Source organism: Lagenorhynchus albirostris, chromosome 10, assembly GCF_949774975.1.
Source record: "Lagenorhynchus albirostris chromosome 10, mLagAlb1.1, whole genome shotgun sequence".
Classification (NCBI taxonomy): domain Eukaryota; kingdom Metazoa; phylum Chordata; class Mammalia; order Artiodactyla; family Delphinidae; genus Lagenorhynchus; species Lagenorhynchus albirostris.
This window is the reverse complement of record NC_083104.1, coordinates 78515222-78539588: the sequence shown is the minus strand read 5'-3', so window position 1 is coordinate 78539588 and position 24367 is coordinate 78515222. Positions and strand designations below refer to the sequence as shown.

Genomic DNA, 24367 nt, shown 5'->3' with positions numbered 1-24367 from the left:
CCAGGTCTCTTAATCTATATGGAACTTGTTATTTTTTTAATGGAAACTGGTATAGATTATCTATCACTGTCCCCTCCAACTCGTAAAGTCCTGAGAAACTATGAGGCTGAGAAACAGGACAAAATTTAAAAAATTTTTTGGCACTTTCAATGAAAACTTCATAACTTCTTTTTTTTTTAACATCTTTATTGGGGTATAATTGCTTTACAATGGTGTGTTAGTTTCATAACTTCTTTTGCTGAAGGATCTGATGTTTAAAGTCTATTGGATGAGTGGATAGAGGAGGTGAAAGGTGAAATACAGGACTCCTGGGTTAGCTCTGTTTCACAGGTGCAGGGGGGAAATTTGAAGTCGTCAAGTGGGGCTGCCAGCTTTGGCAATTTGATTCACAAGGATTGCCACGTTCTGCCCTCAGATCTCTGCTGTCCGAAGCACATGAAGGTCTCTATTACCTGGAAGTGCAGGCTGGGGGACAGGTCGTAGGCAGCCCAAGTTCAGGACCACGAGACAGCTGCACTTTCAAGGTGGGTACCAAGCACGGAGGAATGTGTGTTTGCCTGGTCTGAGAGTGTGCTTGCGCTATCGACAAGAAAGTTATAAATCAGCTAGGGAGTCTTTCTGCTTTGCCAGGATGAGAGAACAGGTGGATGATAGTTACGGAGTTTCTGAGACTATCTTAAGAAGGTAAGTATTGAGCACGTGTATGTCAGGCTCTCACTAAGTGCTTTATGCACATTCATTTAATGCTTACAGCAATTTTATGGGGTAGCTTTTTTTTTTTTTTTTTTTTGCGTTATGCGGGCCTCTCACTGTTGTGGCCTCTCCCGTTGCGGAGCACAGGCTCCAGACGCGCAGGCTCAGCGGCCATGGATCTCGGGCCCAGCCGCTCCGCGGCATGTGGGATCTTCCCGGACCGGGGCACGAACCCATGTCCCCTGCATCGGCAGGCGGACTCTCAACCACTGCACCACCAGGGAAGCCCTATGGGGTAGCTTTTTATTATCCTGCTTTTACGGATGAGCAACTTGGGGCTCAGGGAGATTAAATAATTTGTCCATGTCATCTAGTTTGTAAATTGCAGAACCAGGATTGGAACCTGCATCTAAATCCTCACTTATACTGAAGCCCATAGAGGAGCCACAAAGATTACCATCGTGCATCAGTGTTTCATTTTACAGCTGAGATCATCTGGAGTGGAAGAATGGTGAAGGGACTCAGGGACACAAGTTCCGCCTTCCTCTCTGCTTAACGGTTGATTTCTGCTGCTTCTTCCAACCCTAGACCGAAAGGGCATGTGCTGTTGTAATTCTCCTTCGAGCTCAGAGAGAGCAAAAAGCAAGCAGATAGAGAGAGTTTATGAGTCGATGCCTGCTTATTTTAGAGCTTCTAGATGCATTAATTTTATGTTGGGGCTTTGTTTTATGTTGTTGAGTCTACTGTCCATTTCAGATTGGTTTTACACTAAAATGCTCTCTGAAAGCATAGGTTCTAGACTTTCCATAAAATGCAGCAGTTTGGCAGGGTTGTACTTGCCCCAGGGAGCCTCTGTTTAAGAGCAGTTCCTAATAACACAATTTAGTTATTAATCAATGCTCCTTTACAACAAGACTTCATCTTCTAAATTCATCTCTCATACAATCCACATTTTACATAGGCAATTCATCTTTAGAATTTGGAATTTGCCATCAATTCACATTTAACAACTTGTTTCTTACTCCAAGAGAATCTTGTTTTCCAGAATTTTGCTTTTGCACGTATGCGGCAGAAAGAAAAAAAAATTCTTTTTTGTTAAGACCCACACCAGAACCTCTATATTGTATCAGTGAATAAAACAGAAGAGAGACAGCTGAGCATGGTCCTTAATCACTGTGCTGTTTTTGGTTTTGATGTCCTTTCACCCCAGATAATAGTTTTCCTACTTATTAAAAGACCGGTAAGGAGAGAGAGGGGAAAGAAGAGAAACACTTCCTAAAATTGCACATAAAAGAAAGCAAGTCCTCCGGTGGTTCCACTAGCTTGGTGAATTGATGAAAAATCACCAGGGGATGCAGTTAATGAGAGGCATTCTGAGCTGAAGGAAACCCAGTGTCTCTCTTTGTTTGGGGACTGGGGCTGGGGGAACCATATGTATTAAAAATTAATTCCACCTCTCCAGTCCACTCCAAAGAGCCTGCTGCAGGCACTGACAAGTTTGAACAACTCACAGAAGGTTTATCAAGCAGCTGGTAGCTGCGGCTTTATCATTCTCATCCTCTGCTTTTCTGCTCCCCCCACCTTGCTGCTGCCGACCCCATTCGGGCTCAGGGATCAGCGTGCAGGAAGCTGGATTTGGAAGCTCGTTAATTTTTCACTTTGTCATGTCTCTAGCTTTGTGGGTGACCAGAGACCTGTTTCTCTTAGAAAAGTGCCATTTTATATTGTGTCAGCTCAGAGAGATTCACAAGTGAAGCCTTTTTTGAGGTTTCACTCTGAGCCTGCCCTGCCACTCTCTGAGAACCTGGGAGGGAGTGATGCAGGAGTCGCCTTATTTCCCCTGCACTTCTGGTGGAAGGCTCTCAGCCTGAAGGATAGACCTGGAATTTTTTTTTTTTTAACATCTTTATTGGAGTATAATTGCTTTACAATGGTGGGTTAGTTTCTGCTGTATAACAGAGTGAATCAGCTATACATGTACATATATCCCCATATCTCCTCCCTCTGGCATCTCCCTCCCACCCTCCCTATCCCACCCCTCTAGGTGGTCACAAAGCACCGAGCTGATCTCCCCGTGTGATGCGGCTGCTTCCCACTAGCTATCTATTTTACATTTGGTAGTGTATAAATGTCCATGTCACTCTCTCACTTCGTCCCAGCTTACCCTTCCCCCTCCCCGTGTCCTCAAGTCCATTCTCTATGTCTGCGTCTTTATTCCTGTCCTGCCCCTAGGTTCTTCAAATCCATTTTTTTTTAGATTCCAAATGTACATGTGTTAGCATATGGTATTTTAGACCTTGTATTTTAAATTGGAAATCGAGAGGTGTGTTTCCTTATGTGGTTTGGATTCAGTTGTTCTGTCTGCCTCAGTTTCTAACATCTGGAAGGTGGGCAGTAACCACTGCTCTGTATCATGAAGCTCCTATGATAAAGTTCCAGTGGGAATGACAATGGTATGAAGGGCGTCCTAGAGGGAGTTGAAGGTCTGGGTGCAGGAGAAGGCTGAGAGGGGTGTAGTGTACGTTTGGCAGGTGTGTGTGGAGTTGCATTAATCTTTATCCTTCAGTGAGATCAGAGCCAGCTGCCAAACTGTGAGGTCACAGCATTCTTATTTTGACCTCCTAACTGTACATATTTTCTGTGAACTCTTTTCTAACCCTTTCTGTTAGGAAGGGAGGAAACAAGCCTTGATGACAGACTGTACAGCCACGTGAATCGATACATAAAACCTGCACTTGCGAAGCCAGCATCAGCTTTGTGAAAATGTCTGTTGATTGTCCATGTGTGATGAGGGTTGTTGATTAACACCAGAGTTATTCTTTATTGCTCTTCTCCCTGGGAAGGTGGACTCCTGGGGTGCTGGAAGCAGACCAAGCAAAACAATTTGCTGTCTTTGTTTTGCAAACGGGAGGTACAGTAGGTTAGGGGAGTGAAGGTGGTCTAGGCGTCTAGAGTAGGATGGGGGTGAAGGTAGCAGGAAGGGGAGACCAGGTCTCTTCCTGGGTGAGTCATTCGGCCATGGCTCAAACCTTGGCCAGGTCAGTCCATCCTTACGATTCTCTCTTTTTTCATGCTGGCCCTGACTGTGAAATGCTCTAATCTGGAACTAACCCAGAGGCCTATAGGTGAGATGGAGTTCCCGGAATTGTCTCCTTCTCTCCTCTGCTTCCAGGCAGTGTATCAGTCATCTCAGATGGGGCCACTCCATTCATTCACAAAAATGTGAATGTCTTTTACATACCAGGCTGTGCCCAGGGATACAACCAGTGACTCAGCCAGGCATTGCCCCTGCCTTTCTGGAGCTTATAGTTAGCAGTTGATGTGCTTCAGGGGGTGAGGGCATCATAGGATGACTTGAGTGCCAGGACCAGGCTTCTCCAGGCTCCTGCCTCTCCAATCAATGCTGGTTTTCTCCTTGGAGAGTCATGTTGCCTCTCATTCCTTGCATCCTTTGAATCATTTTCCTCCCAACAGGTACCTTCCATTTTCCCAAACAAACTTCCCTTGTGTATCTCTCCAACTTCCAATTTTTTGTAGCTTGCTAATCCCTACCAAGGTACTGGCTGATAATAATTTAATTTGCAATCCTTTTAATCTAAATAAGCAAAATATTGTCTAGGAAAATTTAAAAAAAACTTCAAGACCCCAAGATATCAAGTTGCAATAATGGAATTAAAAGGTTGGTATTTTAAAGCATGGCCTGCCTACCTTTCCTTTGGTAAAACATGTTCCTGACATGGCAGGTGAGCAAGTAGAAACAGACTTGCCCAGGTGTGAGGGATATGGTGCAGGAAGACATATGACCTTGATCAGATTCCCTTGACCTCATCTATGGAAGAACTATAACAATGTCTGTTATCTCTGCTTCACAGAAATATCTTGAAGATGAAAGGAGATAGATGTAAGGTGATTTGAGGAGATGCAGACACTTGCTGCCTTAGATGAATGCTCTGTGCGGAATGACTTAGGCTTCCTGTGTATGTGGCTGTGATGTTCTAATGAAATGCTCACTGTGATAACATTTTCTAAACAGTTTTCCAGGGCACAGACACCCATCGTTTACCAAGTTAATCCACCAAGTGGAGTGCCAGGTAAGAAATCTCCTATTAAGGTAGCAATAAATAGAAATCCCTTTGCTGAAGCTTATTGCAAACTCTTCTACCCAGGTGGATGGTTTCTATAAATAGGAAATTTTAACCGCTCCTCTGATGCTGTTTTGAAAATAAGTGTCAACCTCTGGTTTATTTTTCACCTGGTTTGGTTTCACCTCTGGGCACTTTTGCTCTATTACTTCACTGATAACCAAAGGAATCTTAACATGAAAAGAAAAAGAGGCCAGCAAAATCAAACCAGATGTTGCTGGAGAATATAGACACCATCATCACTCCTAACTTTATAATCATCCACATAATAAAAAACCTTTATTGACCCTTCCTGGGAGTCAGGTTCTGTTCTAAGCTTTATTATTATATTATCTGATTAGATCTTCACAACACCTGATGATACAGGAACTATTATTATTTCCATTTTGGAGGTGAGGAAATGAGGTACCAAAAGGTTATTTGCCTAAAGTCGTAATGAGTGGTACAGCTGAGATTTGAACACAGACAGTCAGAATCCAGAGAGGGCCCATATACCTTACATTTTATTTTGTGTTGAGCCAAGTTGGGTACCACTTGGAAGGCCATTAACCCTGGTCCTGATCCTGGGGGTTTATGAGTTAGAGAGCACACTTACATGCAGAGACTAGGAGGCTAGAAAAGAAGAGAGAGAACGCTGGGAGGGTGGTTGTAAAAGAAGGAGTTGCAACTAAGAAACAGGTTCAGGACCTGCCAAGCCCGCCTTAAAACTAAGTAGTAAACAGAGCTGGGATCACATGTAATTTGCTGTCTGATTCTTGACAAATTCCTACATCACTTTCAGGTTTTATTTGTTCAGGGTTTCCAGATGGTATAAGTATGGGAATACAAGTTGCTCAATTTTTCCATGTGGTTGCATCTCAATGCATAAACTGATCTAGTTGTTTCGAACGGTTCAAGAATGTCAAAATGAATCTCTGAGTCACAGAAAAGTGTCTGTACTTTTGGTGTGTGTGTGTGTATAGACACAGATGATGTATGTGTGTATTTAAATTACATCCTGAAGAATATGAATTCGGCCTTGTCTTATTAAGGCCTGTTATTCACAGATCTGTTCCTTTCCATTCATCTGAATAATCAAGACGTGATCATGTTTTATTAAAAAGAGCTGTGGTCTGTGAAAGTCACATGCCGTCATTTTGTCCCCCCCACTGCTCTGGTGTTGTTAGAAAACTCCCGTTCGGATGGCAGAAACCTTGTTGAGGGTGAGGGTTGAGGAGGAAAGCCCGCCGTGAGAGGTGTGACATGGGGCATCAGCTGGCGCCCAGATCTGTCAAGCCCCTTTCTCCCGCCCAGTTTGAGTTCTGCACACTGTCTCCTCCACCTTCGGGGAGAACTATTGGTGGCTGCGCTGGTTGGAGTGATCCCTCGGGCAGGATCCAAACGGCTGCATCTTTGAAATCTCTTGCCAGACGATTAGTCTCACCTCCTTTGGGAAGCCTGCCCAGAGTAGCAGGCAGGGAAATGGGGGAGGTGGCAGAGACAGGAGAGCTGTTTTGTGAGCCGCTGAATTCCCATATGTGGTTAACAGGCCTCCACTGTGACGCGGGGTCCCCCCTCCCCGCCCAGCACACGGTCTGGCTTAGCCATTTGTCAGCTGCTGTTTGTTGGGCTTCTTTGTTGAGAAACAAAACAAAAACTCCCAGGAATTCCTAGTTTCTATAACCCGTTATTCGTTTGTAAAATTGTGCCCATCAGTTGTAGAAATCATGCCTGCCAAAGCCAGGAAGTCCATCGGTTAGCCCTAGTAAAATGAAGAATTACTTTGCTGGCTGGCAACAGTAGCCGAGACCTTCAGACTCTGGGCTTCTGCCAGTTCCACAACCTTTGTCTAAGTCACTGAATTTCCTCTCTTTCTACCCGCTCTCTGGTCAAGGGTCCGCCATACTTCCTGGAAGGTTTCCACTGTCTTAGGGCCAGTCATCCAATGCCTGCAGATCAAAGTCACTTCCTATTAATAAAACACATGCACAGTATGTAGGGAAGCATTACTTCTTGCTCATGTTCTTTCGTGGCCTGAAGTGTAGCCGTGAAGAGACCCAAAGTCCTCTGAATTCAGGGACCTCATGAGCCCCAACGATGCCCTCTTCTCTTCTATTTGTGAGGTTTTGCCTCATTAACCAACCTCTTACCTCTCAGTGTTGTGATGCTGGATGAGTACAGCCTTGATGGTTAAATTCCGTCATTATCTGGAAGGTACACACTTCCACGTTGTGGGGTTGAGTGGTGAACTTTAACTTGCTCTGGTGTGTTTGTTTAAAACCTTGCTTTGTGCATTTCCGTGGAACTGAATTTAGATGTTTTTCAACTCTGGAGGAAAGCAACTCATGCAGCATCAGGTATGGGCCCCAAACTCTTTCTGAGAAGGGGCTACTCTAGATTTCTTTCCCAGATCCTCTGAGCAGAGAAGGTGGGGGTAATGCTGAGAGTTCCCCTTGACGAAAGGGGGTTGTTGATGCCTGCACCCCCATTTTTATGAACTCAGAAGAGGTGAGTATCAAGGAAAAACTTGCTACCCAATGGGAATCCCTACACATTGCATAGAGGAGACCCAGCAGTGGAAGTCATCCATTTATCAGTGGACAAGGCAGACACCAACCGTCTTTGGATCCCCATTTTGCCTGATCTTTGAACACGAGCATATTTGTTGAATTAATTGCATGTGCGGTAACCCATCCTTTAAGCCATAACTCTGCTGCTCTCTCGTGCCCTTCTTTCTGACTTCCTGTCCGTTTGATTCATCCATGACATTCATCTTTTGTACTCTGAGATACAGAAAGAAGTTTAGTATCTTTGAATATCTATCCAGATTGTGTGATACGAGCTTCCTCTTATCGTATGTGTCCAGAAGAAAGTCTCATGAAGCATGGAGCACCCCCCAGAGAATATTATTTTTAAATCCCATGTGGGTGGATGGTCTACACAGAGCCAAAAGAGTGGAACAAGGCAGTGTGTTTAAATGAGCCCCTCCCTGCCTCCCTTCCTGGGACTGTGAAGAAGCCCTGATATTCCTTCTGTGCTCCATACATACATGAATAAGTCCACAGTGGCAATGATTCATTATTTTTGCCTCTTTGATATTTAATATCGATGAATGGATTGTACTTGGTGATCCTTTCCTGTTGTACAGTTTATAAAAATGTATTAATATTCTGAGTCATGACTGGCTTGGCCATTTTGAGTAGAGGTAACAAAAGAGAAATACAGTTTACGTTATATATTTAGAGTGTGAGCTAAGTAGATTAATTGAAAAAAATCTTTTTCAAACAGGAAACCTTATACATGTGTATGGCTGGATTATCACCGGAAGGTCGGAAACCTTTGATTTTGATGCCGAGTACATTCATAGGTAAGCGTGTGCTTGTTTCTGTGTTCAACTAGTTACAGATATGCTGGATTGAGTCCTGAGACCAGCTTCCCCGATAACGATAAATTGTAAGCAGCTGGCATGGAATTCCTCTTTTCCTCTTTGCGGTTTACAGTCCCTCGTGAGCTGGGCTTCAACAAACTTGGTTAATGTAATTGTGACTGGTCGATTAAGTTGGTCCATTTATTTACTGAAAACTAGTCACTCTGGGCGCAGTGTGAGTTGTACTGTAATTGCATCTGTGGATTTTCTTTCTTGATTCTTCCCCTTCTCCCTCTTGTTTCTCAGGCTGAAATAAATTCTTTATAACAATGTGTGAACTCAAAAGACCACTATAACATCCTTGTTTGTTATACATTTGTGTATATAGAATTTCTGTTGGTGTGATCAGAGGAAAATGTGGAAGAGGTACTGAAAGCCATTGAGTTATTTTTAAGATTTATTTTATTGAAGTATAGTTGATTTACAATATTGTGTTAATTTCTGCTGTTCAGCAAAGTGATTCTGCTAATCCCAAACTCCCAATCCTTCCCTCTCCTACCTCTCCTCCCCTTTGGCAACCACAAGTCTGTTCTTTATGTCTGTGAGTCTGTTTCTGTTTCGTAGATAAGTTCACTTGCGTCATATTTTAGATTCCACATATGAGTGACATCATATGTTATTTGTGAAAGCCATTGAGTTTTTAATGTTTTCTGGGAATGATTAGGATGCCAACATGACTTTTTTCATTGGAGACTTTTAAAGTGCAAAGTGGTACTAGTAAATCATCCTTGCCAGGGAAAGGATGGAAAGTGTTGAAGCTGAGGTGTTTGTGGGAAGGAATTGTGGTTACTCAACGTATGAAGCAATTATAATGAGGATTTATAGGGTAGAAGGACCACAACTTCATTAGATACTCTGTTGAGAGATGCTACATTCTGTGTCTAATATTTCCTCCACCCCTTGGACAGAATGGGGGGATCCTCATGTTCTGCTCCAAACCTTTGATTCTGTTCTGGTTGAAAAGAACGTGATTTGGCAAACTTTCAGGATATACATTTCTGGCATAAAATAATGGCCAGGGTATTCCCCGGTGGTCCAGTTGTTAGGACTTAGCACTTTCACTGCTGTGGCCCCGGTTGGATCCCTGGATGGGGAACTAAGATCCTGTAAGCCACATGGTGAAGCCAAAAAAAAAAAAAATAATACAGTAAATCCCCTACATATGAACCTTCAAGTTGTGAACTTTCAAAGATGTGAACGTGCATCTGGTTCCAGCAAGGAACCAGAACCTGTGCCATCAGCGTCAGGCATGAGTGAAATTGCAGCTTGTCCTCCATCTCCTGTTGCTGATGACCCTTCAGCTCTACCATCTCCCACCTCCTCTCCTTCCTCCAGTCCGTAACTCTTCTTGCCTGTTCACTCGATGCCAGCCCCTGTATGCCAGCTGTTGTACTAGACTACTGTACTTTTCAAGGTACTGTATTGTAAGATTAAAAACATTTTCTATATTTTTTGTGTTTGTTTTTTATGTATTATTTGTGTGAAAAGTATTATAAACCTATTATAGTACAGTACTATACAGCTGATTGTGTTAGTTGGGTACCTAGGCTAACTTTGTTGGATTTAAGAACAAATTGGACTTATGGATGCGCCCTTGGAAAGGAACTCATTCGTATATAAGGGACTTACTGTAATGGTCAACTTGTCTTGAACGGAAATTACTCTTCCTGTGGAGGACTGAAGCCCTCCCGGGACTTGGTCCCGTCACAGCCTTGGTCTGGGATACAGCCTTTGCAAGGGGGAACAAAGACACAAACTCCTCCGTGGCTCTGTGTGAACCCAGTATAGCCAAGGAGATGATGAAGATTTTTCAGGAAAGGGGAAGTGCTCCCTCTGTGGTGTGAAAGTGTGGGCCACAGACGAATGCTATGCACCCTGCTCTTGGGCTGAGGGTCTGATTTAGCATCTCCTTGGGGGACAGTCCCCAGTCACCTGCATTAATGCCCCATAAGTTCAGAGATGAATGTCCATAACAGTGTTTCCTCTGGGTTTTTCCAAGAATGTTTGTTGAGAGCATTCACTCTTGACTTGTGTCTGTTATTTCTATTTTGTATCCAGCCCATTGATGTTGGAAGCTCAGGGAGACGATTGGGTCACTCCTTGTTCTCTTGTAAACAGACAGACAGGATGCCGGTGAGTGCCTTTCTTGCCAGCATGTATGCTTTTAGGTTCTCCCACATGGGCATAGCGCGCGCGCGCGCGCGCGCGCACACACACACACACACACACACACACACACACACACACACACATCTATTTTTAATATAATTCACCCATAACTGTTGACTGCCTCATCTTTAGACTCCCTAGAAAAGACACAGTAATTGATTCACAATGCAACTTGAAGTGGGTTCTGAAAGCTTTCTTGAAAACAAATAGCTGATACTTACTAAGTGCTTACTGCACCAACGTTTTCACATTTAAGGCAGATAATAACCTTGTGAGTACATACGGTTATTAGTCTTACTTTACGCATGAGGAAGCCAAGGCACAGAGAGGTTAAGTAACTTGTCCAATGTCTCACAAGGAGCAAGTGGCAGAGCTCGGGTTTCAACCTGGGCCCACTAACTAGCCTCCAAAGTTCATCCTCTTAACCACTATACTGTAACGACTAGCCAGAGAGAACTAACTTTTCAATATTCAGTTATTTAGTTATTACAAGGAACATTTAGAAAATGAGTGTCTATGTGCTTGTAGTTCAGATAACCAACATTTTGCTGGATTTTCACTTCCCTCCGGACTGAGTGGATTAACCGTCTATACCCTGTGGCTTAGCTTTCAGGACTAGCGTTTAGTAGAGCCAAATTCTATAATGTGGTTTCTTAACATTTGCTCAGAATTGTCCTGTTTCAGTTCACATTTGCTAATAGACTTTTTTGGGGGGATAAGGATCTTGCTGTCCTTGTATAAAATAGATTTTGGAAAGAAAGGACCCAATGGAGATTAGGAGTAGACAAAATTTTGTGTGTTTGACCGGTATTGATGATAAGTCTAGTTACAGTTGTGTTTTATTTTATTTTGTTTTGTTTTATTTTATTTTACTTTATTTATTTATTTTCTTTCCTGGCTAAAGAGCCAGAGCTTCTGAACTGAATTGCCTGGTGATTCTTACCTCTTACCTTTTTCGGTTCTTTCCCTAGCTATCCTATTCAGGAAGACCATGGTCTTGGGACTCTGCAGTGCCGTGTGGAAGGCAACTACATTGGTCTGTGTGAGAAGTAACAGAATTTTAAAGTTTTTCTCTGTGTTGGAAAAAAACGATTTCAAGAATTGGTTCTCCTAAAAGGGAACCCTCCTGCACTGTTGGTGGGAGTATAAATTGATACAGCCACTATGGAGAACAGTACGGAGGTTCCTTAAAAAACTAAAAATAGAACTATCATATGACCCAGCAATCCCACTACTGGGCATATACCCTGAGAAAACCATAATTCAAAAAGAGTCATGTACCATAATGTTCATTGCAATGTTTACAATAGCCAGGACATGGAAGCAACCTAAATGCCCATCAACAGACGAATGGATAAAGAAGATGTGGCACATATATACAACGGAATATTACTCAGCCATAAAAATGAATGAAATTGAGTTATTTGTAGTGAGGTGAATGGACCTAGAGTCTGTCATACAGAGTGAAGTAAGTTAAGAAAGAGAAAAACAAATGCCGTATGCTAACGCATGTATATGTAATCTAAAAAAGACGGTACTGGTGAACCTAGTGGCAGGGCAGGAATAAAGACACAGATGTAGAGAACGGACTTGAGGACACAGGGGTGAAGCGGAAGCTGGGACAAAGTGAGAGAATAGCATGGACATATATACACTACCAAATGTAAAATAAATAGCTAGTGGGAAGCTGCTGCATAGCACAGGGAGATCAGCTCAGTGCTTTGTGATGACCTAGAGGTGTGGGATACGGAGGGTGGGAGGGAGGCTCAAGTGGGAGGGGATATGGGGATATATGTATGCATATAGCTGATTCACTTTGTTATACAGCAGAAGCTAACACAACATTGTAAAGCAATTAGACTCCAATAAAGATGAAAAAAAAAGAATTGGTTCTCCTGAGGATGATAATGATAACTGCCATTTGCTGAGAACTCCCTGAGAGACACTGTTTGAAGCAACTTAAATATAAACTAAAGTAATCCTCATGTATAAGCCTGGAGGCTGGTGGAATTGTTTTTGCTTTACAGGTGAGAAAGTTGAACCTAGTAAGCAGTGGGGCAGGATTTGTCATGCTTGGTGTAACTCCAAGCCTGCTCTTCCCTGCTCTGTGCTTCTACATTTATCCTTTTGTGGTTCGAAGTCACCATCGCTGATGGTGTGAGTCTGGAACGTGTTTATTTTGGGCACTGTGTGGGTGGTACCTTGGTGATCGCCAGAGTCCTTGGGTTTATGGTAGCAGTGACCTGGTCCAGGCAGTTCGTGCAGATTCCTGTATTAATGTATGTTTCTTTTTGTTACAGGCTCCCAGAATGTTAGTTTCTCAGTATTTAACAAAGGAAAGTAAGTAACTGGGAGGAAGCAGATTTATCTTTATCTTACACTATCTACTCTTGTGTCTTGCCTAGCTTCTTTAACCTTTTATAATGGAAAATTTTAAACGTACCCAAATAGAGTAGTGTAATAAAACCCTACATACCCACTTGATTTTTTGTTTTTACCTGGGTGAATATAATTGTGTCCTATGCACTCGTCCTGAAGCAATGTAAATGTTTCAGTGTGATAATGGTACAGAATTTGGGGAATTACTTCTTAAATAATTTCATAATACTGGAAATTTAAAACAGTACAGTTCCATAAAATGCTTTGTATCATTCCAGGAAATGCCTTCTTCTAGATGGGAAGTGTCCAAATTTCATAGCGCTTTGGAGAGATCTATTAGGATTCTGGATTTCTGCTTGCCTCACGTTCTGACACTATGTACTTTGTCAGTGTTTTCCTGAAAAGGGCATTGTCTAGCAGATATTAATTTCATTGTGAAGATAGTGACACAGCCCAAAGTAGAGAGATTTGCTCTTTGTCTCTCTCTGTCACTGTCTCTCTTTTAGGAAGGACTAAAACAGTATCTATTGAGTATCTTCCACAGGCCAGCTCCATACCAGGTCCTTTCACGTTCATTTTTCCATTTAATGCTAGTCACACTCTGTAAAGTAAGTATTATTATTCCCATATAATTTTCTAGATCAGAAAACAAACTTTGCCCCATTGATATTCTCTAGTCATCAAAGGGAGCTGGTATCAGAACAGCTTTAAAGATCACTAAAGTTAGTGATTTTCCTTTCAGGCAATCAATTTAAAAAATGTAATCCCCCCCCCAAAAAAAATGTAATCCCAGATGCAGTTTTCATCCAAAACACAATTTTGTCTTTTTGAAGGTCAATGGTACATAAGGATGCATGGCTGGTCAGTGCTAAGCAGGACCTTTTCTTGTACCAGACATATTCAGGTACCATTTCCCTTCATCGTGTATTTCTCACCCCTCCCCTCACTCGGCCCTGGACCTTGGACCCTCCGTCCCTTCTTTCTGGCCATTTCTCTATGACCATTAACACCTGAAGCCATCCCTGAAGTCATGGATGGCCCTTTGGTTTTGTATGAGAATAGGTTGCTTGTGTGAGTGTCCACTTTAGTTGCTATATTAAAAGAGGCTTGATCGTAGATTTTTATACAAAGTCTAGGGATATAGACAATAAAAGAAAGGGGAGTCATCCCTGTTTTTTGTTCTAAACAAGTAACAGAAAAGAGATGGCACTGAAAAATCTAAAGCACATCTTTGCAGTTATTTTAAACATCTCATCTCTGAGCATTCATTCAACAATTTATGACTTGCTGATACAGATGCTAAGTTTGCGTATTCCTATCTGATGAGTAAATCTTCATACCAAAAGAATCTGAAAACTGGAAACTTGCATGAAATCGTGAACTCAGTCCAGTAGTAGAAAGCTGGCTACTAAATGTGAGTGCTAGATTCTCAGCTTGAATACAGTCCCCAAACCACTTAAAAAATGTCTGCAAGGTTAGTGCAGATGCCAGAGGCAGCAGAGTTTGCGTTTGCCAAAAGTGCAAGAAATTTCCTAAGTCATGGGGCCAATGCCATTCACTCTCTAGGTAGCCTACCTCTGTCAAAGCTGAATTTTGACCCTTGGTTTTATTTTGAAGCGGTAACCATGCATAATTAGCCTCTTTGTACCTTCAGTTTATCAGAGAACACGACCTCATTCCCTTTGCGGAGACGAAACTTGGAACTCTCAGAGTTTGATCATAGGAGGGGGAAGGATCAGAAAAAGTTAAATTCTTAGGGATTTGTGGCATATGACAGTGTAACTCATTCTTTTGCTTAGAGCGAATTGCAGACTCATATGGGTAAATTGAGACCTTACCTGGTGCATCCAGAGTTGATTCCTCCATAAAGTGTAACCGACTGTTCTGTGATATGTAAACAGAGTCCTTGAGGTCAGGAGACAGAGTTCCTAAGAAAGCATCATGGTACGCAGGGACTTTTGCTGATAGCATGAGTGACTGCATTTCCCATTCCTTTCACATATTGATCCTGTATAATATATATTATTATCAATATTGTTATATGTGAATCCTTTTCTTATTATATGCACTTTTAAATGACTATTACTAGCAAAAAATTACAACTGTTGCTGGTCTTAGAAAGTTAAAGTAAGAAATAAATTATGGATCGCTTCTATGATTATATTATTATCTGGCTCACATCCTGGTTTATATTTGGAAGCTTACTTTTTTTTCCCCTCTTGCAGAAATACTATCTGTGTTTCCAGAAACTGGGAGCCTTGGGGGAAGAACAGACATCACAATTACAGGGGACTTCTTTGACAATCCTGCCCAGGTTACCGTTGCAGGTAACTAAGTTGAAATGGCTGAAAAGAGTTCATAGATTTAAATGCCATAGGAGATGATGTATCTCTTACGGCCTGGAAAGGATGGGGGGAAGCAATATTTGCCTCTTCCGACTCATCATGGGATCCTGTTCTGAGGTCTTTGACCTGTGTTTGAGGCTGCAGGGGTTGGGGGGTGTTTTGGTCCTGCAGCTTGGCAAACATGTAACAGAAATAGGGTGTCCTGCTGCAGACACACTCACAACTCAGGGGCAAGTCCCTCAGGTGTCCCCATCTTGGGAGGGAAGAGAAGGAAAAGCACAGCTGCGTCTTCACAAAGGTCTACTTCTAAAAGGCGACCCCTCTCCCTCCCCTTAGCTCTGTCTGAATAAGTAAGAGTGGGCAGGCTTTTGCTATGCAGATTCTTCTGGAATGCCCCCTTAATGAACCCTTTTGTGGAGAACAGTCTAGAACCTTTTGTTCTGCCTAGTGGGATGCTCCTCTAGTTGGTGACACCAAGGATGCAGGAAAGTGTCCTCACACTCTCCTGTCAATTCCTCTCCCCAGCTCAGTTCATCTCCAGTGAACGACATGGCAAGGCACTTTCTTCCTGATTATTCTGAGCAGCCCCGTGTTCCACTGCTCTGCCACTCCCCCTTTCTTGCTTCCTTCCATTGAGGTGACAACTTTCTCTCTACTCTCCACTTCTGGCCCTTTGCCTGTCTACCTCAGTGTGGTCCTCTGTCCCGCCACATCTGTATCTCCACTGATATTGACATCTGCATCTAATTTAAATGTTCCCCTCAGGCATTCTGTGTGATATTAGACACGTGTCTCCCAGGAGGATTGAGTGCACCACCAGAGCTCCAGGTAAAGGTGCAAGACTCTCCGCTCCTCAGGCAGGTAAGGAAGTCTCCACGGCTGGTCTATGATATGTGGTCGGTCTCAGCTGTCTGACTGGCTGCTCAGTGAGCCCTGGGTCCTGAGTCAGAGCTTTCATTTCAGAGAGGCTCTTAGCTTTACTCAGATGCTTGGCAACGCCCTGCACTCCTAGCCCCAGCCAGCTGAATGACCAATGCGGTTCAGTGGAAACCATGATCCAGGAAGCCTAACTGCCATCAAGACGTTGCTATAGTGACCAGTGGAAACCCCTGAGCGGCCTCCTCCATCCTCTGGGTCACTTGCCCTCTTGCCTACTATTTAAGAAGACAGAGCTTCAGACCATGTCTTCTATGTTCATAGGACAGCTTTAGACGAGGCAGAGGGTGGGGTGCAATGGGATGCATATTTGAATGTTGTTTCTTCTCTCCTGTGGGCACTGTCTGCTACTCTGAAAAGTAGAGATGTATTGTGATGGGGCCACCAGGTTACCCCTGAAGTGGGCAGAAATGGAGGGGGCGAGGGGACAGGTTCCATCTGTCCTTCTGTGTTTGTTTAAACCTTCTACTCCACGGCTGCAGGTTGCAAGTGCACCGCGGGAGCACTTTTCTGGAAAGCGTTAGAACAGGAGCTCGGGCTTAGTTAGGGACGAAGGGCAGTTGGCGTGCTGGGCAGCCTGAATCACAGGCCACCAGTTGGGAGCCCTATGTGCCCCGCAAGGGCTGTCTTCACCGTTAATCCACAGGCAGGGAGCTCGTCTCCTGAATCTCATCAGGGGAGAAAACTTTCTAAAGAAAGGCCATTCGGGTGTGAAAACACATGCAAAGCTTTAGCTGGGAATTCTCCAGGTCCCCGATCTGCGGTTTTTACTCAGGGAAGGCTCCCATGCAAGGAAACAAAACTACTGTGTGAAGCAAGTGATGGAGAGAATGCGTTTCCAGAGTCAGGAAGGAGGGCGCCTGCTCTAGCTACTGGCGTTGAGGTAGAGGAATTTCCTGAACACAGGTTTTCTTGATGGTTGATAACGTCCTTTCTGAAGCGCTTTTGAAATTTCTTCCATGGAAGTGTGATGGGGCGGGGCGGGCGCGCAGCTGTTAGCAGGAGACCATTATCGCGAGACCCTTAGTGCGAGATCTTGAGTGTGTGCGAGGCAGTGAGAGGTCTGGCCCCGCCAGTGGCGGAACTCGTGGCGGTCCGTGGGACAGAGTGCGGTGAGAGGCGGATCTCGGCCTTCTCTCTGGGGCCCGTGGGTGAGCTGGGGGGGCCCCGGGACAGGCTTAGGGCTGTGTCCTTCAGGGCTCCAGAGCCCTCGCCTCGGCCGCGCGCTGGCCGGGCTCAGGCCTTGAGGCGGCGGCGAACCTCTCCCCACCTCTGTGACCTACTGACAGTGGCAGTCTCCAGGGGTCCCAGTCTGAGGGACCTCAGCCCCCGTTTGGGAAGCCTTAGGAGCCTGAGGGCCGGCCGGGTCCTGGGCGTCTGGCTCCCTCAGTGGTGATGGCTGGGTGGGGTCTGGGGATCTGGCCCTGAGGGTGCCACCAGCTGAGAGCTGCCTCGTCAGCCGGGCTGCGGCACTGGTGGGAGGACCCAGACTGGGTGCTGGACGAACCCTTCCGGGCAGGGTAACCAGCCCGCCAGGGGACCCCCTCCTCCTAGCCTGGGCTTGGACCTCGGAGGGAGAAGGTTGAGCCTTGGGACCTTGCCCTTTCTTGTCAGAACAGAGAATAACATTTGTTTGGTAGAGATGTACAGGAACATTGTTACTTGACCGTGACCTGACTTCAAGAACAAAGAATCTGACACCAAGTAGTGTGCAACAGATAGCCGCGCCCCTCCCTCACCTCTCCTATAAAAGGGCTTTGCTGAAGGCTTTCGGGGAGTTTGGGTTTTTTTTTTTAAGGCATGAGCCCCCCCTCTCCTTGCATGGCCCTGCAATAAACCTTCCTCTGCTCCAGACTCCGAGGTTTTGGTATTGTTTGGCCTCACTGTGTTGGGCACACGGACTTGCGTTCCGTAACAGAAGGACAAAGGATCCTGTACTGCAGTGGTTTTCAATGGCCTGCAGGGGGCACTTGGCAATGTTTGGTCCTTACACCTGGGATGGTGGTGCTACTGCCCTCTAGTGGGTAGAGGGTGGAAGTGCTGCTAAACATCCTTGAATGCACGGGACAGCCCTCACAACGGAGTTATCCAGCCCCAAATATCGATACTGCTGAGGTTAAGAAACCTCAAATAGTATGTTAAAATATGCTTTTATTTTTATGCTTATTCCTTATCTGTTTTCCCTTCTTAGGATTTAACAAGGAATAACAATAGTAGTTTAAAGTAATAATAACTACTCTAGCTATCCTTTATTGAGTACTTACTATATTTCAGGCTCTTTGTGTATATATGTTAAACTCCCTTAGTCTTTTCCCCCTCAGAATTGTCGAACTGACTTTATTTCTCTCCCCAGCTTTACTGTGATATAATTGACATATAACTCAGCACCCTTAGTCTTTAGTGCAGTATCTCTGTTTACTATTGGCCCCATTTTGATGAAGGAGAAAACGAAGGCATGAAGCAATTTGCTCAAAGCTACACATCGACTAAGTGGCAGAGCTGGACTCTGAACTCACCCATGTGTGATTCCAGAGCTCTTACCCTCACCCCAATTAGTAGCCAATATTGATTGCACATATGCCTTCGCTCTGAGGGTTTGTTTAATATAAAACACACATGAATAAGTACGACATCATTTAGAATGTTATGTAATAGCAGCCTGTCACGTGATTTGCTCCATGGCTACAAATTGAGGCCGTGACCTGTGAAAAATTTAAGGATTGCCAAATTTCTGGGACTCAGGGTTTTAGGGAATAGAATTCCCAAGCTGAACTGAATATTAAAAGAGACTGAAGTCCAGTCCTGGCTTCACGAGCCTTCATTTGCTCTTTTACATTTTCTCATATCCAGACACTCGCATTAAAAAGAGCTCCTTCGTCTTTTCTGAGAATATTTCCCCTTACCGCTCCTTGTCAAGTCTCTCTTTCCAAGAACTTAAATCCTACATCAAGCAGTAGTTTCCACTTTCTAGAACATTTGTATTATCTATAGAACATCTCACATGGCTACTCCATCTGTGTCTCAGTTAACTCACCTTCTAGATAGTTCCTGGATCATCTTCACTCTGTAATCTGTAGTAAAGCAGTTCCCCTGCTTGGGGGAGAAGTGCCCTCTGATGTTCATGAGGCTTACGTGTCTTACAGGCAATCGAGGGCTTCTCTTTGAAGTTGGAGACGCGGCTGAGGGCTTGGACCTGACGGAAGCCACCCCTGGGTACAGATGGCAGATTGTCCCTAATGCCAGCTCTCCGTTTGGATTTTGGTCAAAGGAAGGGCAGCCTTTCAGGTATGTTGTCGGCAAAGTGGGGGTCCATATCACAAGTGTCTCTACTGGCCTAGGTGAGGCTAGGAGACAGGTAAGTAAGCAATGAGATTTCCAGGGGAAAGTTTAAAATATCTACTAATTCAACAGCAACAAAGTTTGACCGCTGTTCTCAGCTGGTGTTGGTTATGCTCGTGGACCACAGGCCCTTTATGGGTACACAGTAAATTTTGATCAATAGGTAAAATTTGTATTTTCTACAGCTTAGTTTGAAATCTGTTTTGGGGAGGACTATTCATGAGAACATTGAGCCGGATAGTCTAGGAAGCTTGGTAGAGAGCAGGGCAAAACTTGCCGCAGGAACATGGTTAAGAGGTGAGACTAGTATCTGGATGATACTAAAGAAAGACTCGAGAATTTGCCCTTTGGGCACATGAGGGAGCAGAGGCTGGGCAGCCAACAGTTCTGTGGGAACAATTATCCAGTGCCAAATGTCAACCAGATGGCTGGTATAATAGCAGGGGAAACTCCAGTGGGCTCTGGAGACATTGTTTTCTATAGTGGTGACTGCAGTGTGATAAAGTTTTTCCTGCTTAGTTTAGTTTTGTCTTTTTAATCCCTTCAATGATGTGGCCAAAATTTCTCATATTTTAATGTGGGCTTAAAAATATAGAAAGTTAGAGAATTGTGGAGACACAGTGTACTCTAAAGGTGTGGATTCAGGTGACTGAATCCTTTAGGTGTGATGGATCTCTTCTTCTTTTGAAACTCTTCTCAAAGAGGTTGGTCATGACTCCTGAGTGTGAATTCCAGCCAACCTGTGACCTCTTTCAAGGATTTGGCCATTTTATTGAACTTTATTCTTTCTGCCCATGTGACACGGCATGAGGGATCTTAGTTCCCCAGTCAGGGACTGAACCCATGCCCCCCTGCAGTGGGAGCACGGAGTCTTAACCACTGGACTGCCAGAGAAGTCCCTTGGCTATTTAAAACTTCAATTCAGTTGTGAAATGGAAGGTTTTGTTCTCTGTTCAGGGAATTTCAGACATTGAAAAGCCAAGTAGGGAAGGAAATCTGAACAGAGTAGAGTTTCTATTGTCTTGGAAGCCATACTAATTAGATATCTAACCACCAGTGTACATGGTTTTAAAGTGGCTATATATATATATATATATATATTTGTGGCACCTAGTACTGCGTCTTTGTCATAGTTTTTGAGGCTCATCAATAGTGTTCAAAGGAAAACCTTTCAGCTATATTCAGTGTGTGCAGGAGTGTCAAGGAGAGTCAGGCCACCTCAAAAGACAAAAGAACATTTGGACTGTCTGGTATGACCTGTAGGGTATGTCTGTCTAATTGCCATTTTGAGGAGGCACAAACCAGACAGTAGCTCTTTCCATTCTTTCTGCCATTCGTTTCTATAAAATTCAAAATTTTTAAATGAAGAAGCTGAAATATTTATTGATTGAAAAATTATGATAATGATGGACCTTTACATAGTTACTTTCAAAACTATTATCAGAAAAGATTCTTGGTACTCTTGGTATCTAGACCAAATCAGCACAAACTCTGATTGGTGATCTCTCTTTATTTGTAATAATGAGAATAATATTTAGTATTGATTGAGTTCCTACCGTGCACCAGGCTCTGCACTGGCTGTGTTAGGTGGGTGATCTCAGCTAAGCCTCCAGGCAAACCTACGCTGCGACTACGACTTTCCCAAAGACGACAGGATTGCTCAGGGAGCTGTGCCAGTGCAAAGAGATGGGCTGAGATACTGAGCCAGGCGAGCACCGCAGGAGAAGCTGCATCCAGAGGGCTTTGGCCAAATACATGGCACAAGAGCCAGGTGTTTCCTCCTTGTTGCCATAAAGACAAACAAGGTCCAAGGGCACCATTTTTTGGGTCAGTGATTCCGGACTTGGTTGCCCTCACTTCTTTGTCTGTGTTCCTCTGCTTTCCAGAGCGCGGCTCAGTGGGTTCTTTGTGGCCCCAGAGACAAATAATTACACTTTCTGGATCCAGGCTGACAACCAGGCTTCCCTGTATTTCAGTCAGTCGGAGGACCCGAGGACCAAGGTATACACCTCCCTCTCGTTTTCCTTCTTCTGGTCCCCAGTCCTTAATTCCTGAAAAAAAAAAACAAAAACTTACAATGAAAGCTCTCATATTCTACTGACAGTTGTAACATGCCATTAAGCAACCAGAGATTTTTTTTTTTAAAAATTGAGATATAATTGACATGATTTTAATTGTTGAAAAAGAGCTTGGCTGAATGTGTTGGCATGTTTATTGAGGTCTTACTGTAAGCTGGGCATTATGCTACAGCTGTTATACACCTTGTTTCTAACCTTCACAGCATCTTGTGAGCTATGTCCCTTTATCTCTGTTTTCCAGATAAGGGCAATGAGGCTTAGAAGGATTGTATGGCCAATCCAGGGCCACTGGGATAATAAGAGGCATATTAAGAATTCAAACCAAGATTTGTCTGACTCCAAAACTTGCATCTTTACCACTAATTCTGGGTAGGGATGTAGTTAGTTTTATGCAGGAAATTTCTGATCAGCTTTGAAGGATAAGAAAAAGTGTTTTAACAAACAGCCAAAATTAACTAGTGCCATTGACAAAGAAACACAGTATTTCCTCTCAAATGATGAATATAATTCTATGAAATTGCTTTGGTAGTTGGCTAGAGAAACATCATAGATTATGATGCAGTCAAGTAACATTTAGGTTTCTCAGAGGACTTCATACAACTTTACCCACAGCATCATGTAAAGCTAGGGTTTCAGGTTGTCTGTTTCAGCTCTGAACATGGACCATCCAGCCTCATCTGAATACTATGTAATTGAGAAAGAGAGAGAGAAGAACGGCTGGAGAAACATACACAGGCACAGGTCCTAACTTGTTGGAAAAGGCCACCAGCCCTCAAATTCCTGTTAAGTAGCTGTCTAGACACTTGCTGTTTGAAAAAGAGACCCAGAAGCTTCATAGTGCTGGTCCTGATGTGTTGATTGGGGTGCAGGTGAAAGTGGCCTCCATCACAGTGGGCACTGCTGACTGGTTTGACTCCTGGGAGCAGAATGGGAGTGAAGAGACCTGGCAACAGAAGACCCCCAAGCTGGAGCTGCTCGGGGGAGCCAGGTACTACCTGGAAGCAGAGCATCGAGGGAGAGCCCCCAGCCGCGGGGTGAGGATTGGTGTCCAGATCCATAACACCTGGCTGAATCCCGAGGTGGTCAGCACGTACCTCCGGGAGAAGCATCAGATCCAAGCCCGGGCCCAGAGACTTCCGGAAATCCAGGTCTCCGTGTCTTCCCTGTCCCATGGGGTTAGGTTCAGGGGGTGAACTCTGCGAGGAATATAGTCCCGCCTAGCGGAAGGATCGCTGGCTGGGAGCCAGGAGACTTGAGCCGTGATGGTAACTTTGCTGCCAAAGAGATAGGGTATCCATCCAGTAGGGTTGAGAGGACTTTTAAAAAAAATGCAAAGTCTTATTGTTGATATGCTCTGATTTATGGATTTAGTTCCAGGAATTTAAGTTCCTGGTAAATCTTCCTTTGGAAACATATTCCCCAGAGAGGAGATAAGGTCATCCTAACACCCACACCCATGTATGCATGCCTGTGAGCGTACGCATACGAGATTTCATAGCTTTTTGACCCATTCGGGTCCTATTTCCCCGTATATTATGTTTTCTAAGTCTGCTTTGTAAGGGTCAGGGTCTTTGGGTCTCTTGGTTGTGCCCCATATTTTGGTTGAACAAGTTTGGTGTGCTTTTTTTTTTAAATTGAAATATAGTTGATTTACAGTGTTGTGTTTGTTGTACTTTTTGTTGTCTGCTTTTTGGTGGACAAGGTTGACTCAGTATGGACTGTGCCTCTTAAAGCTTACGGTATAATAGTAAAACATGCAGATAAAGAACCACAGAGCAAAGGAGAAAACAAGTAATATAAGATGTTAGGTCTCACCCCATTACAAAAGTGGGATGTGCCCAGCAGGGAATGCAGTGGAAGCAAAGCAGAGGCTGAATCAGCCTCTGAGAGGGCGTGACATTCATGGGGCTGCTTCTCCCTCCCAGGCCACCCCTGGGAGGGAGCTCGGTGAGAAGGGCTGAGAGTGACATTTAGGTGTCACATTCTAAAGAGAAGGAGGGAGGCAGGCATCAATGGGGAGATAGACATGTATATTCTTCCAAGAAAAGTTTTCATTATGTGATGACACTTGTGTTCTCCAGATAGTTCTATCTGGAGATAGTGAGTTTAAAAATTGAAATTGTAATACAAAGGAAATAACAAACCAGGGAGTTATGTCCTGTGTTTCTAGGTTGTCTCCCTGGTTCAATGAGCACATGTTCTTTAATCCCATCACTCTTGACTTTTCAGATGCTGATGGTGTCTGGCACAGGGAACTTCTTCCTTACCTGGGACAATGTCTCTAGCCAGCCAATCCCTGCAAATGCCACGGCCCATCAGGTGGGAACCTTCTTCACTTAAGAAGCAGAGGTGGGGGAAGTAAAGGTGGTCTTTCTGCCCATGGTAGGAACTCCTGGTTGTTTTTCTTTCTTTCTTCTTTTGGCCACACTGTGTGGCTTGTGGGATCTTAGTTCCCCCATCAGGGATCGAACCTGGGCCCTCGGCTGTGAGAGTGCCGGGTCCTAACCACTAGACATCCAGGGAATTCCCTGTTTTTCTTTTTAACAGATTCAAACAGCCCTTGAGGAGTTACTTGCAGTTAAATGCAAACTGGAACCCCTTTCAGCGAACATCCTACTCCGGCTGGGATTCGAGCAAGGTATGATCTCTGGTTTGACAAATTCCTACCCTCTTTTCCCTCCTTGTCTTCTTTCTTTCTTTCTTTTTTTTTTTTGTCAAAGGGGAACAATCTTCATTTCCTCTCCCAGGTGACTCTGTTAAGAGTCAAATGAAAATATGGAAACTGGATTCGGACCCTGAGTGCTTGGGAGGGAGCTGTTTGGTGTGGGAATCAGAGAAAGAAAAGGCATCCCTCCCGAGCTGTCAGGTGGAGCAGAGTCA

General features: G+C 44.1%; 1 protein-coding gene across 1 annotated transcript in view; it reads left to right on the top strand.

Annotated features, from left to right (window-relative positions):
- The window catches only part of PKHD1 (PKHD1 ciliary IPT domain containing fibrocystin/polyductin), a 433598-nt gene that overhangs the window by 4736 nt on the left and 404495 nt on the right, over positions 1 to 24367 (top strand). The window contains exons 4-17 of the mRNA XM_060164227.1: positions 416 to 524; positions 4727 to 4784; positions 8103 to 8181; positions 10300 to 10374; positions 11382 to 11446; positions 12711 to 12750; positions 13623 to 13693; positions 15015 to 15116; positions 15900 to 15995; positions 19214 to 19355; positions 21296 to 21410; positions 22357 to 22635; positions 23717 to 23806; positions 24035 to 24125. Coding sequence (XP_060020210.1) covers positions 416 to 524; positions 4727 to 4784; positions 8103 to 8181; positions 10300 to 10374; positions 11382 to 11446; positions 12711 to 12750; positions 13623 to 13693; positions 15015 to 15116; positions 15900 to 15995; positions 19214 to 19355; positions 21296 to 21410; positions 22357 to 22635; positions 23717 to 23806; positions 24035 to 24125 — 1412 coding nt within the window. The remainder of the gene's footprint in view (positions 1 to 415; positions 525 to 4726; positions 4785 to 8102; positions 8182 to 10299; positions 10375 to 11381; positions 11447 to 12710; positions 12751 to 13622; positions 13694 to 15014; positions 15117 to 15899; positions 15996 to 19213; positions 19356 to 21295; positions 21411 to 22356; positions 22636 to 23716; positions 23807 to 24034; positions 24126 to 24367) is intronic.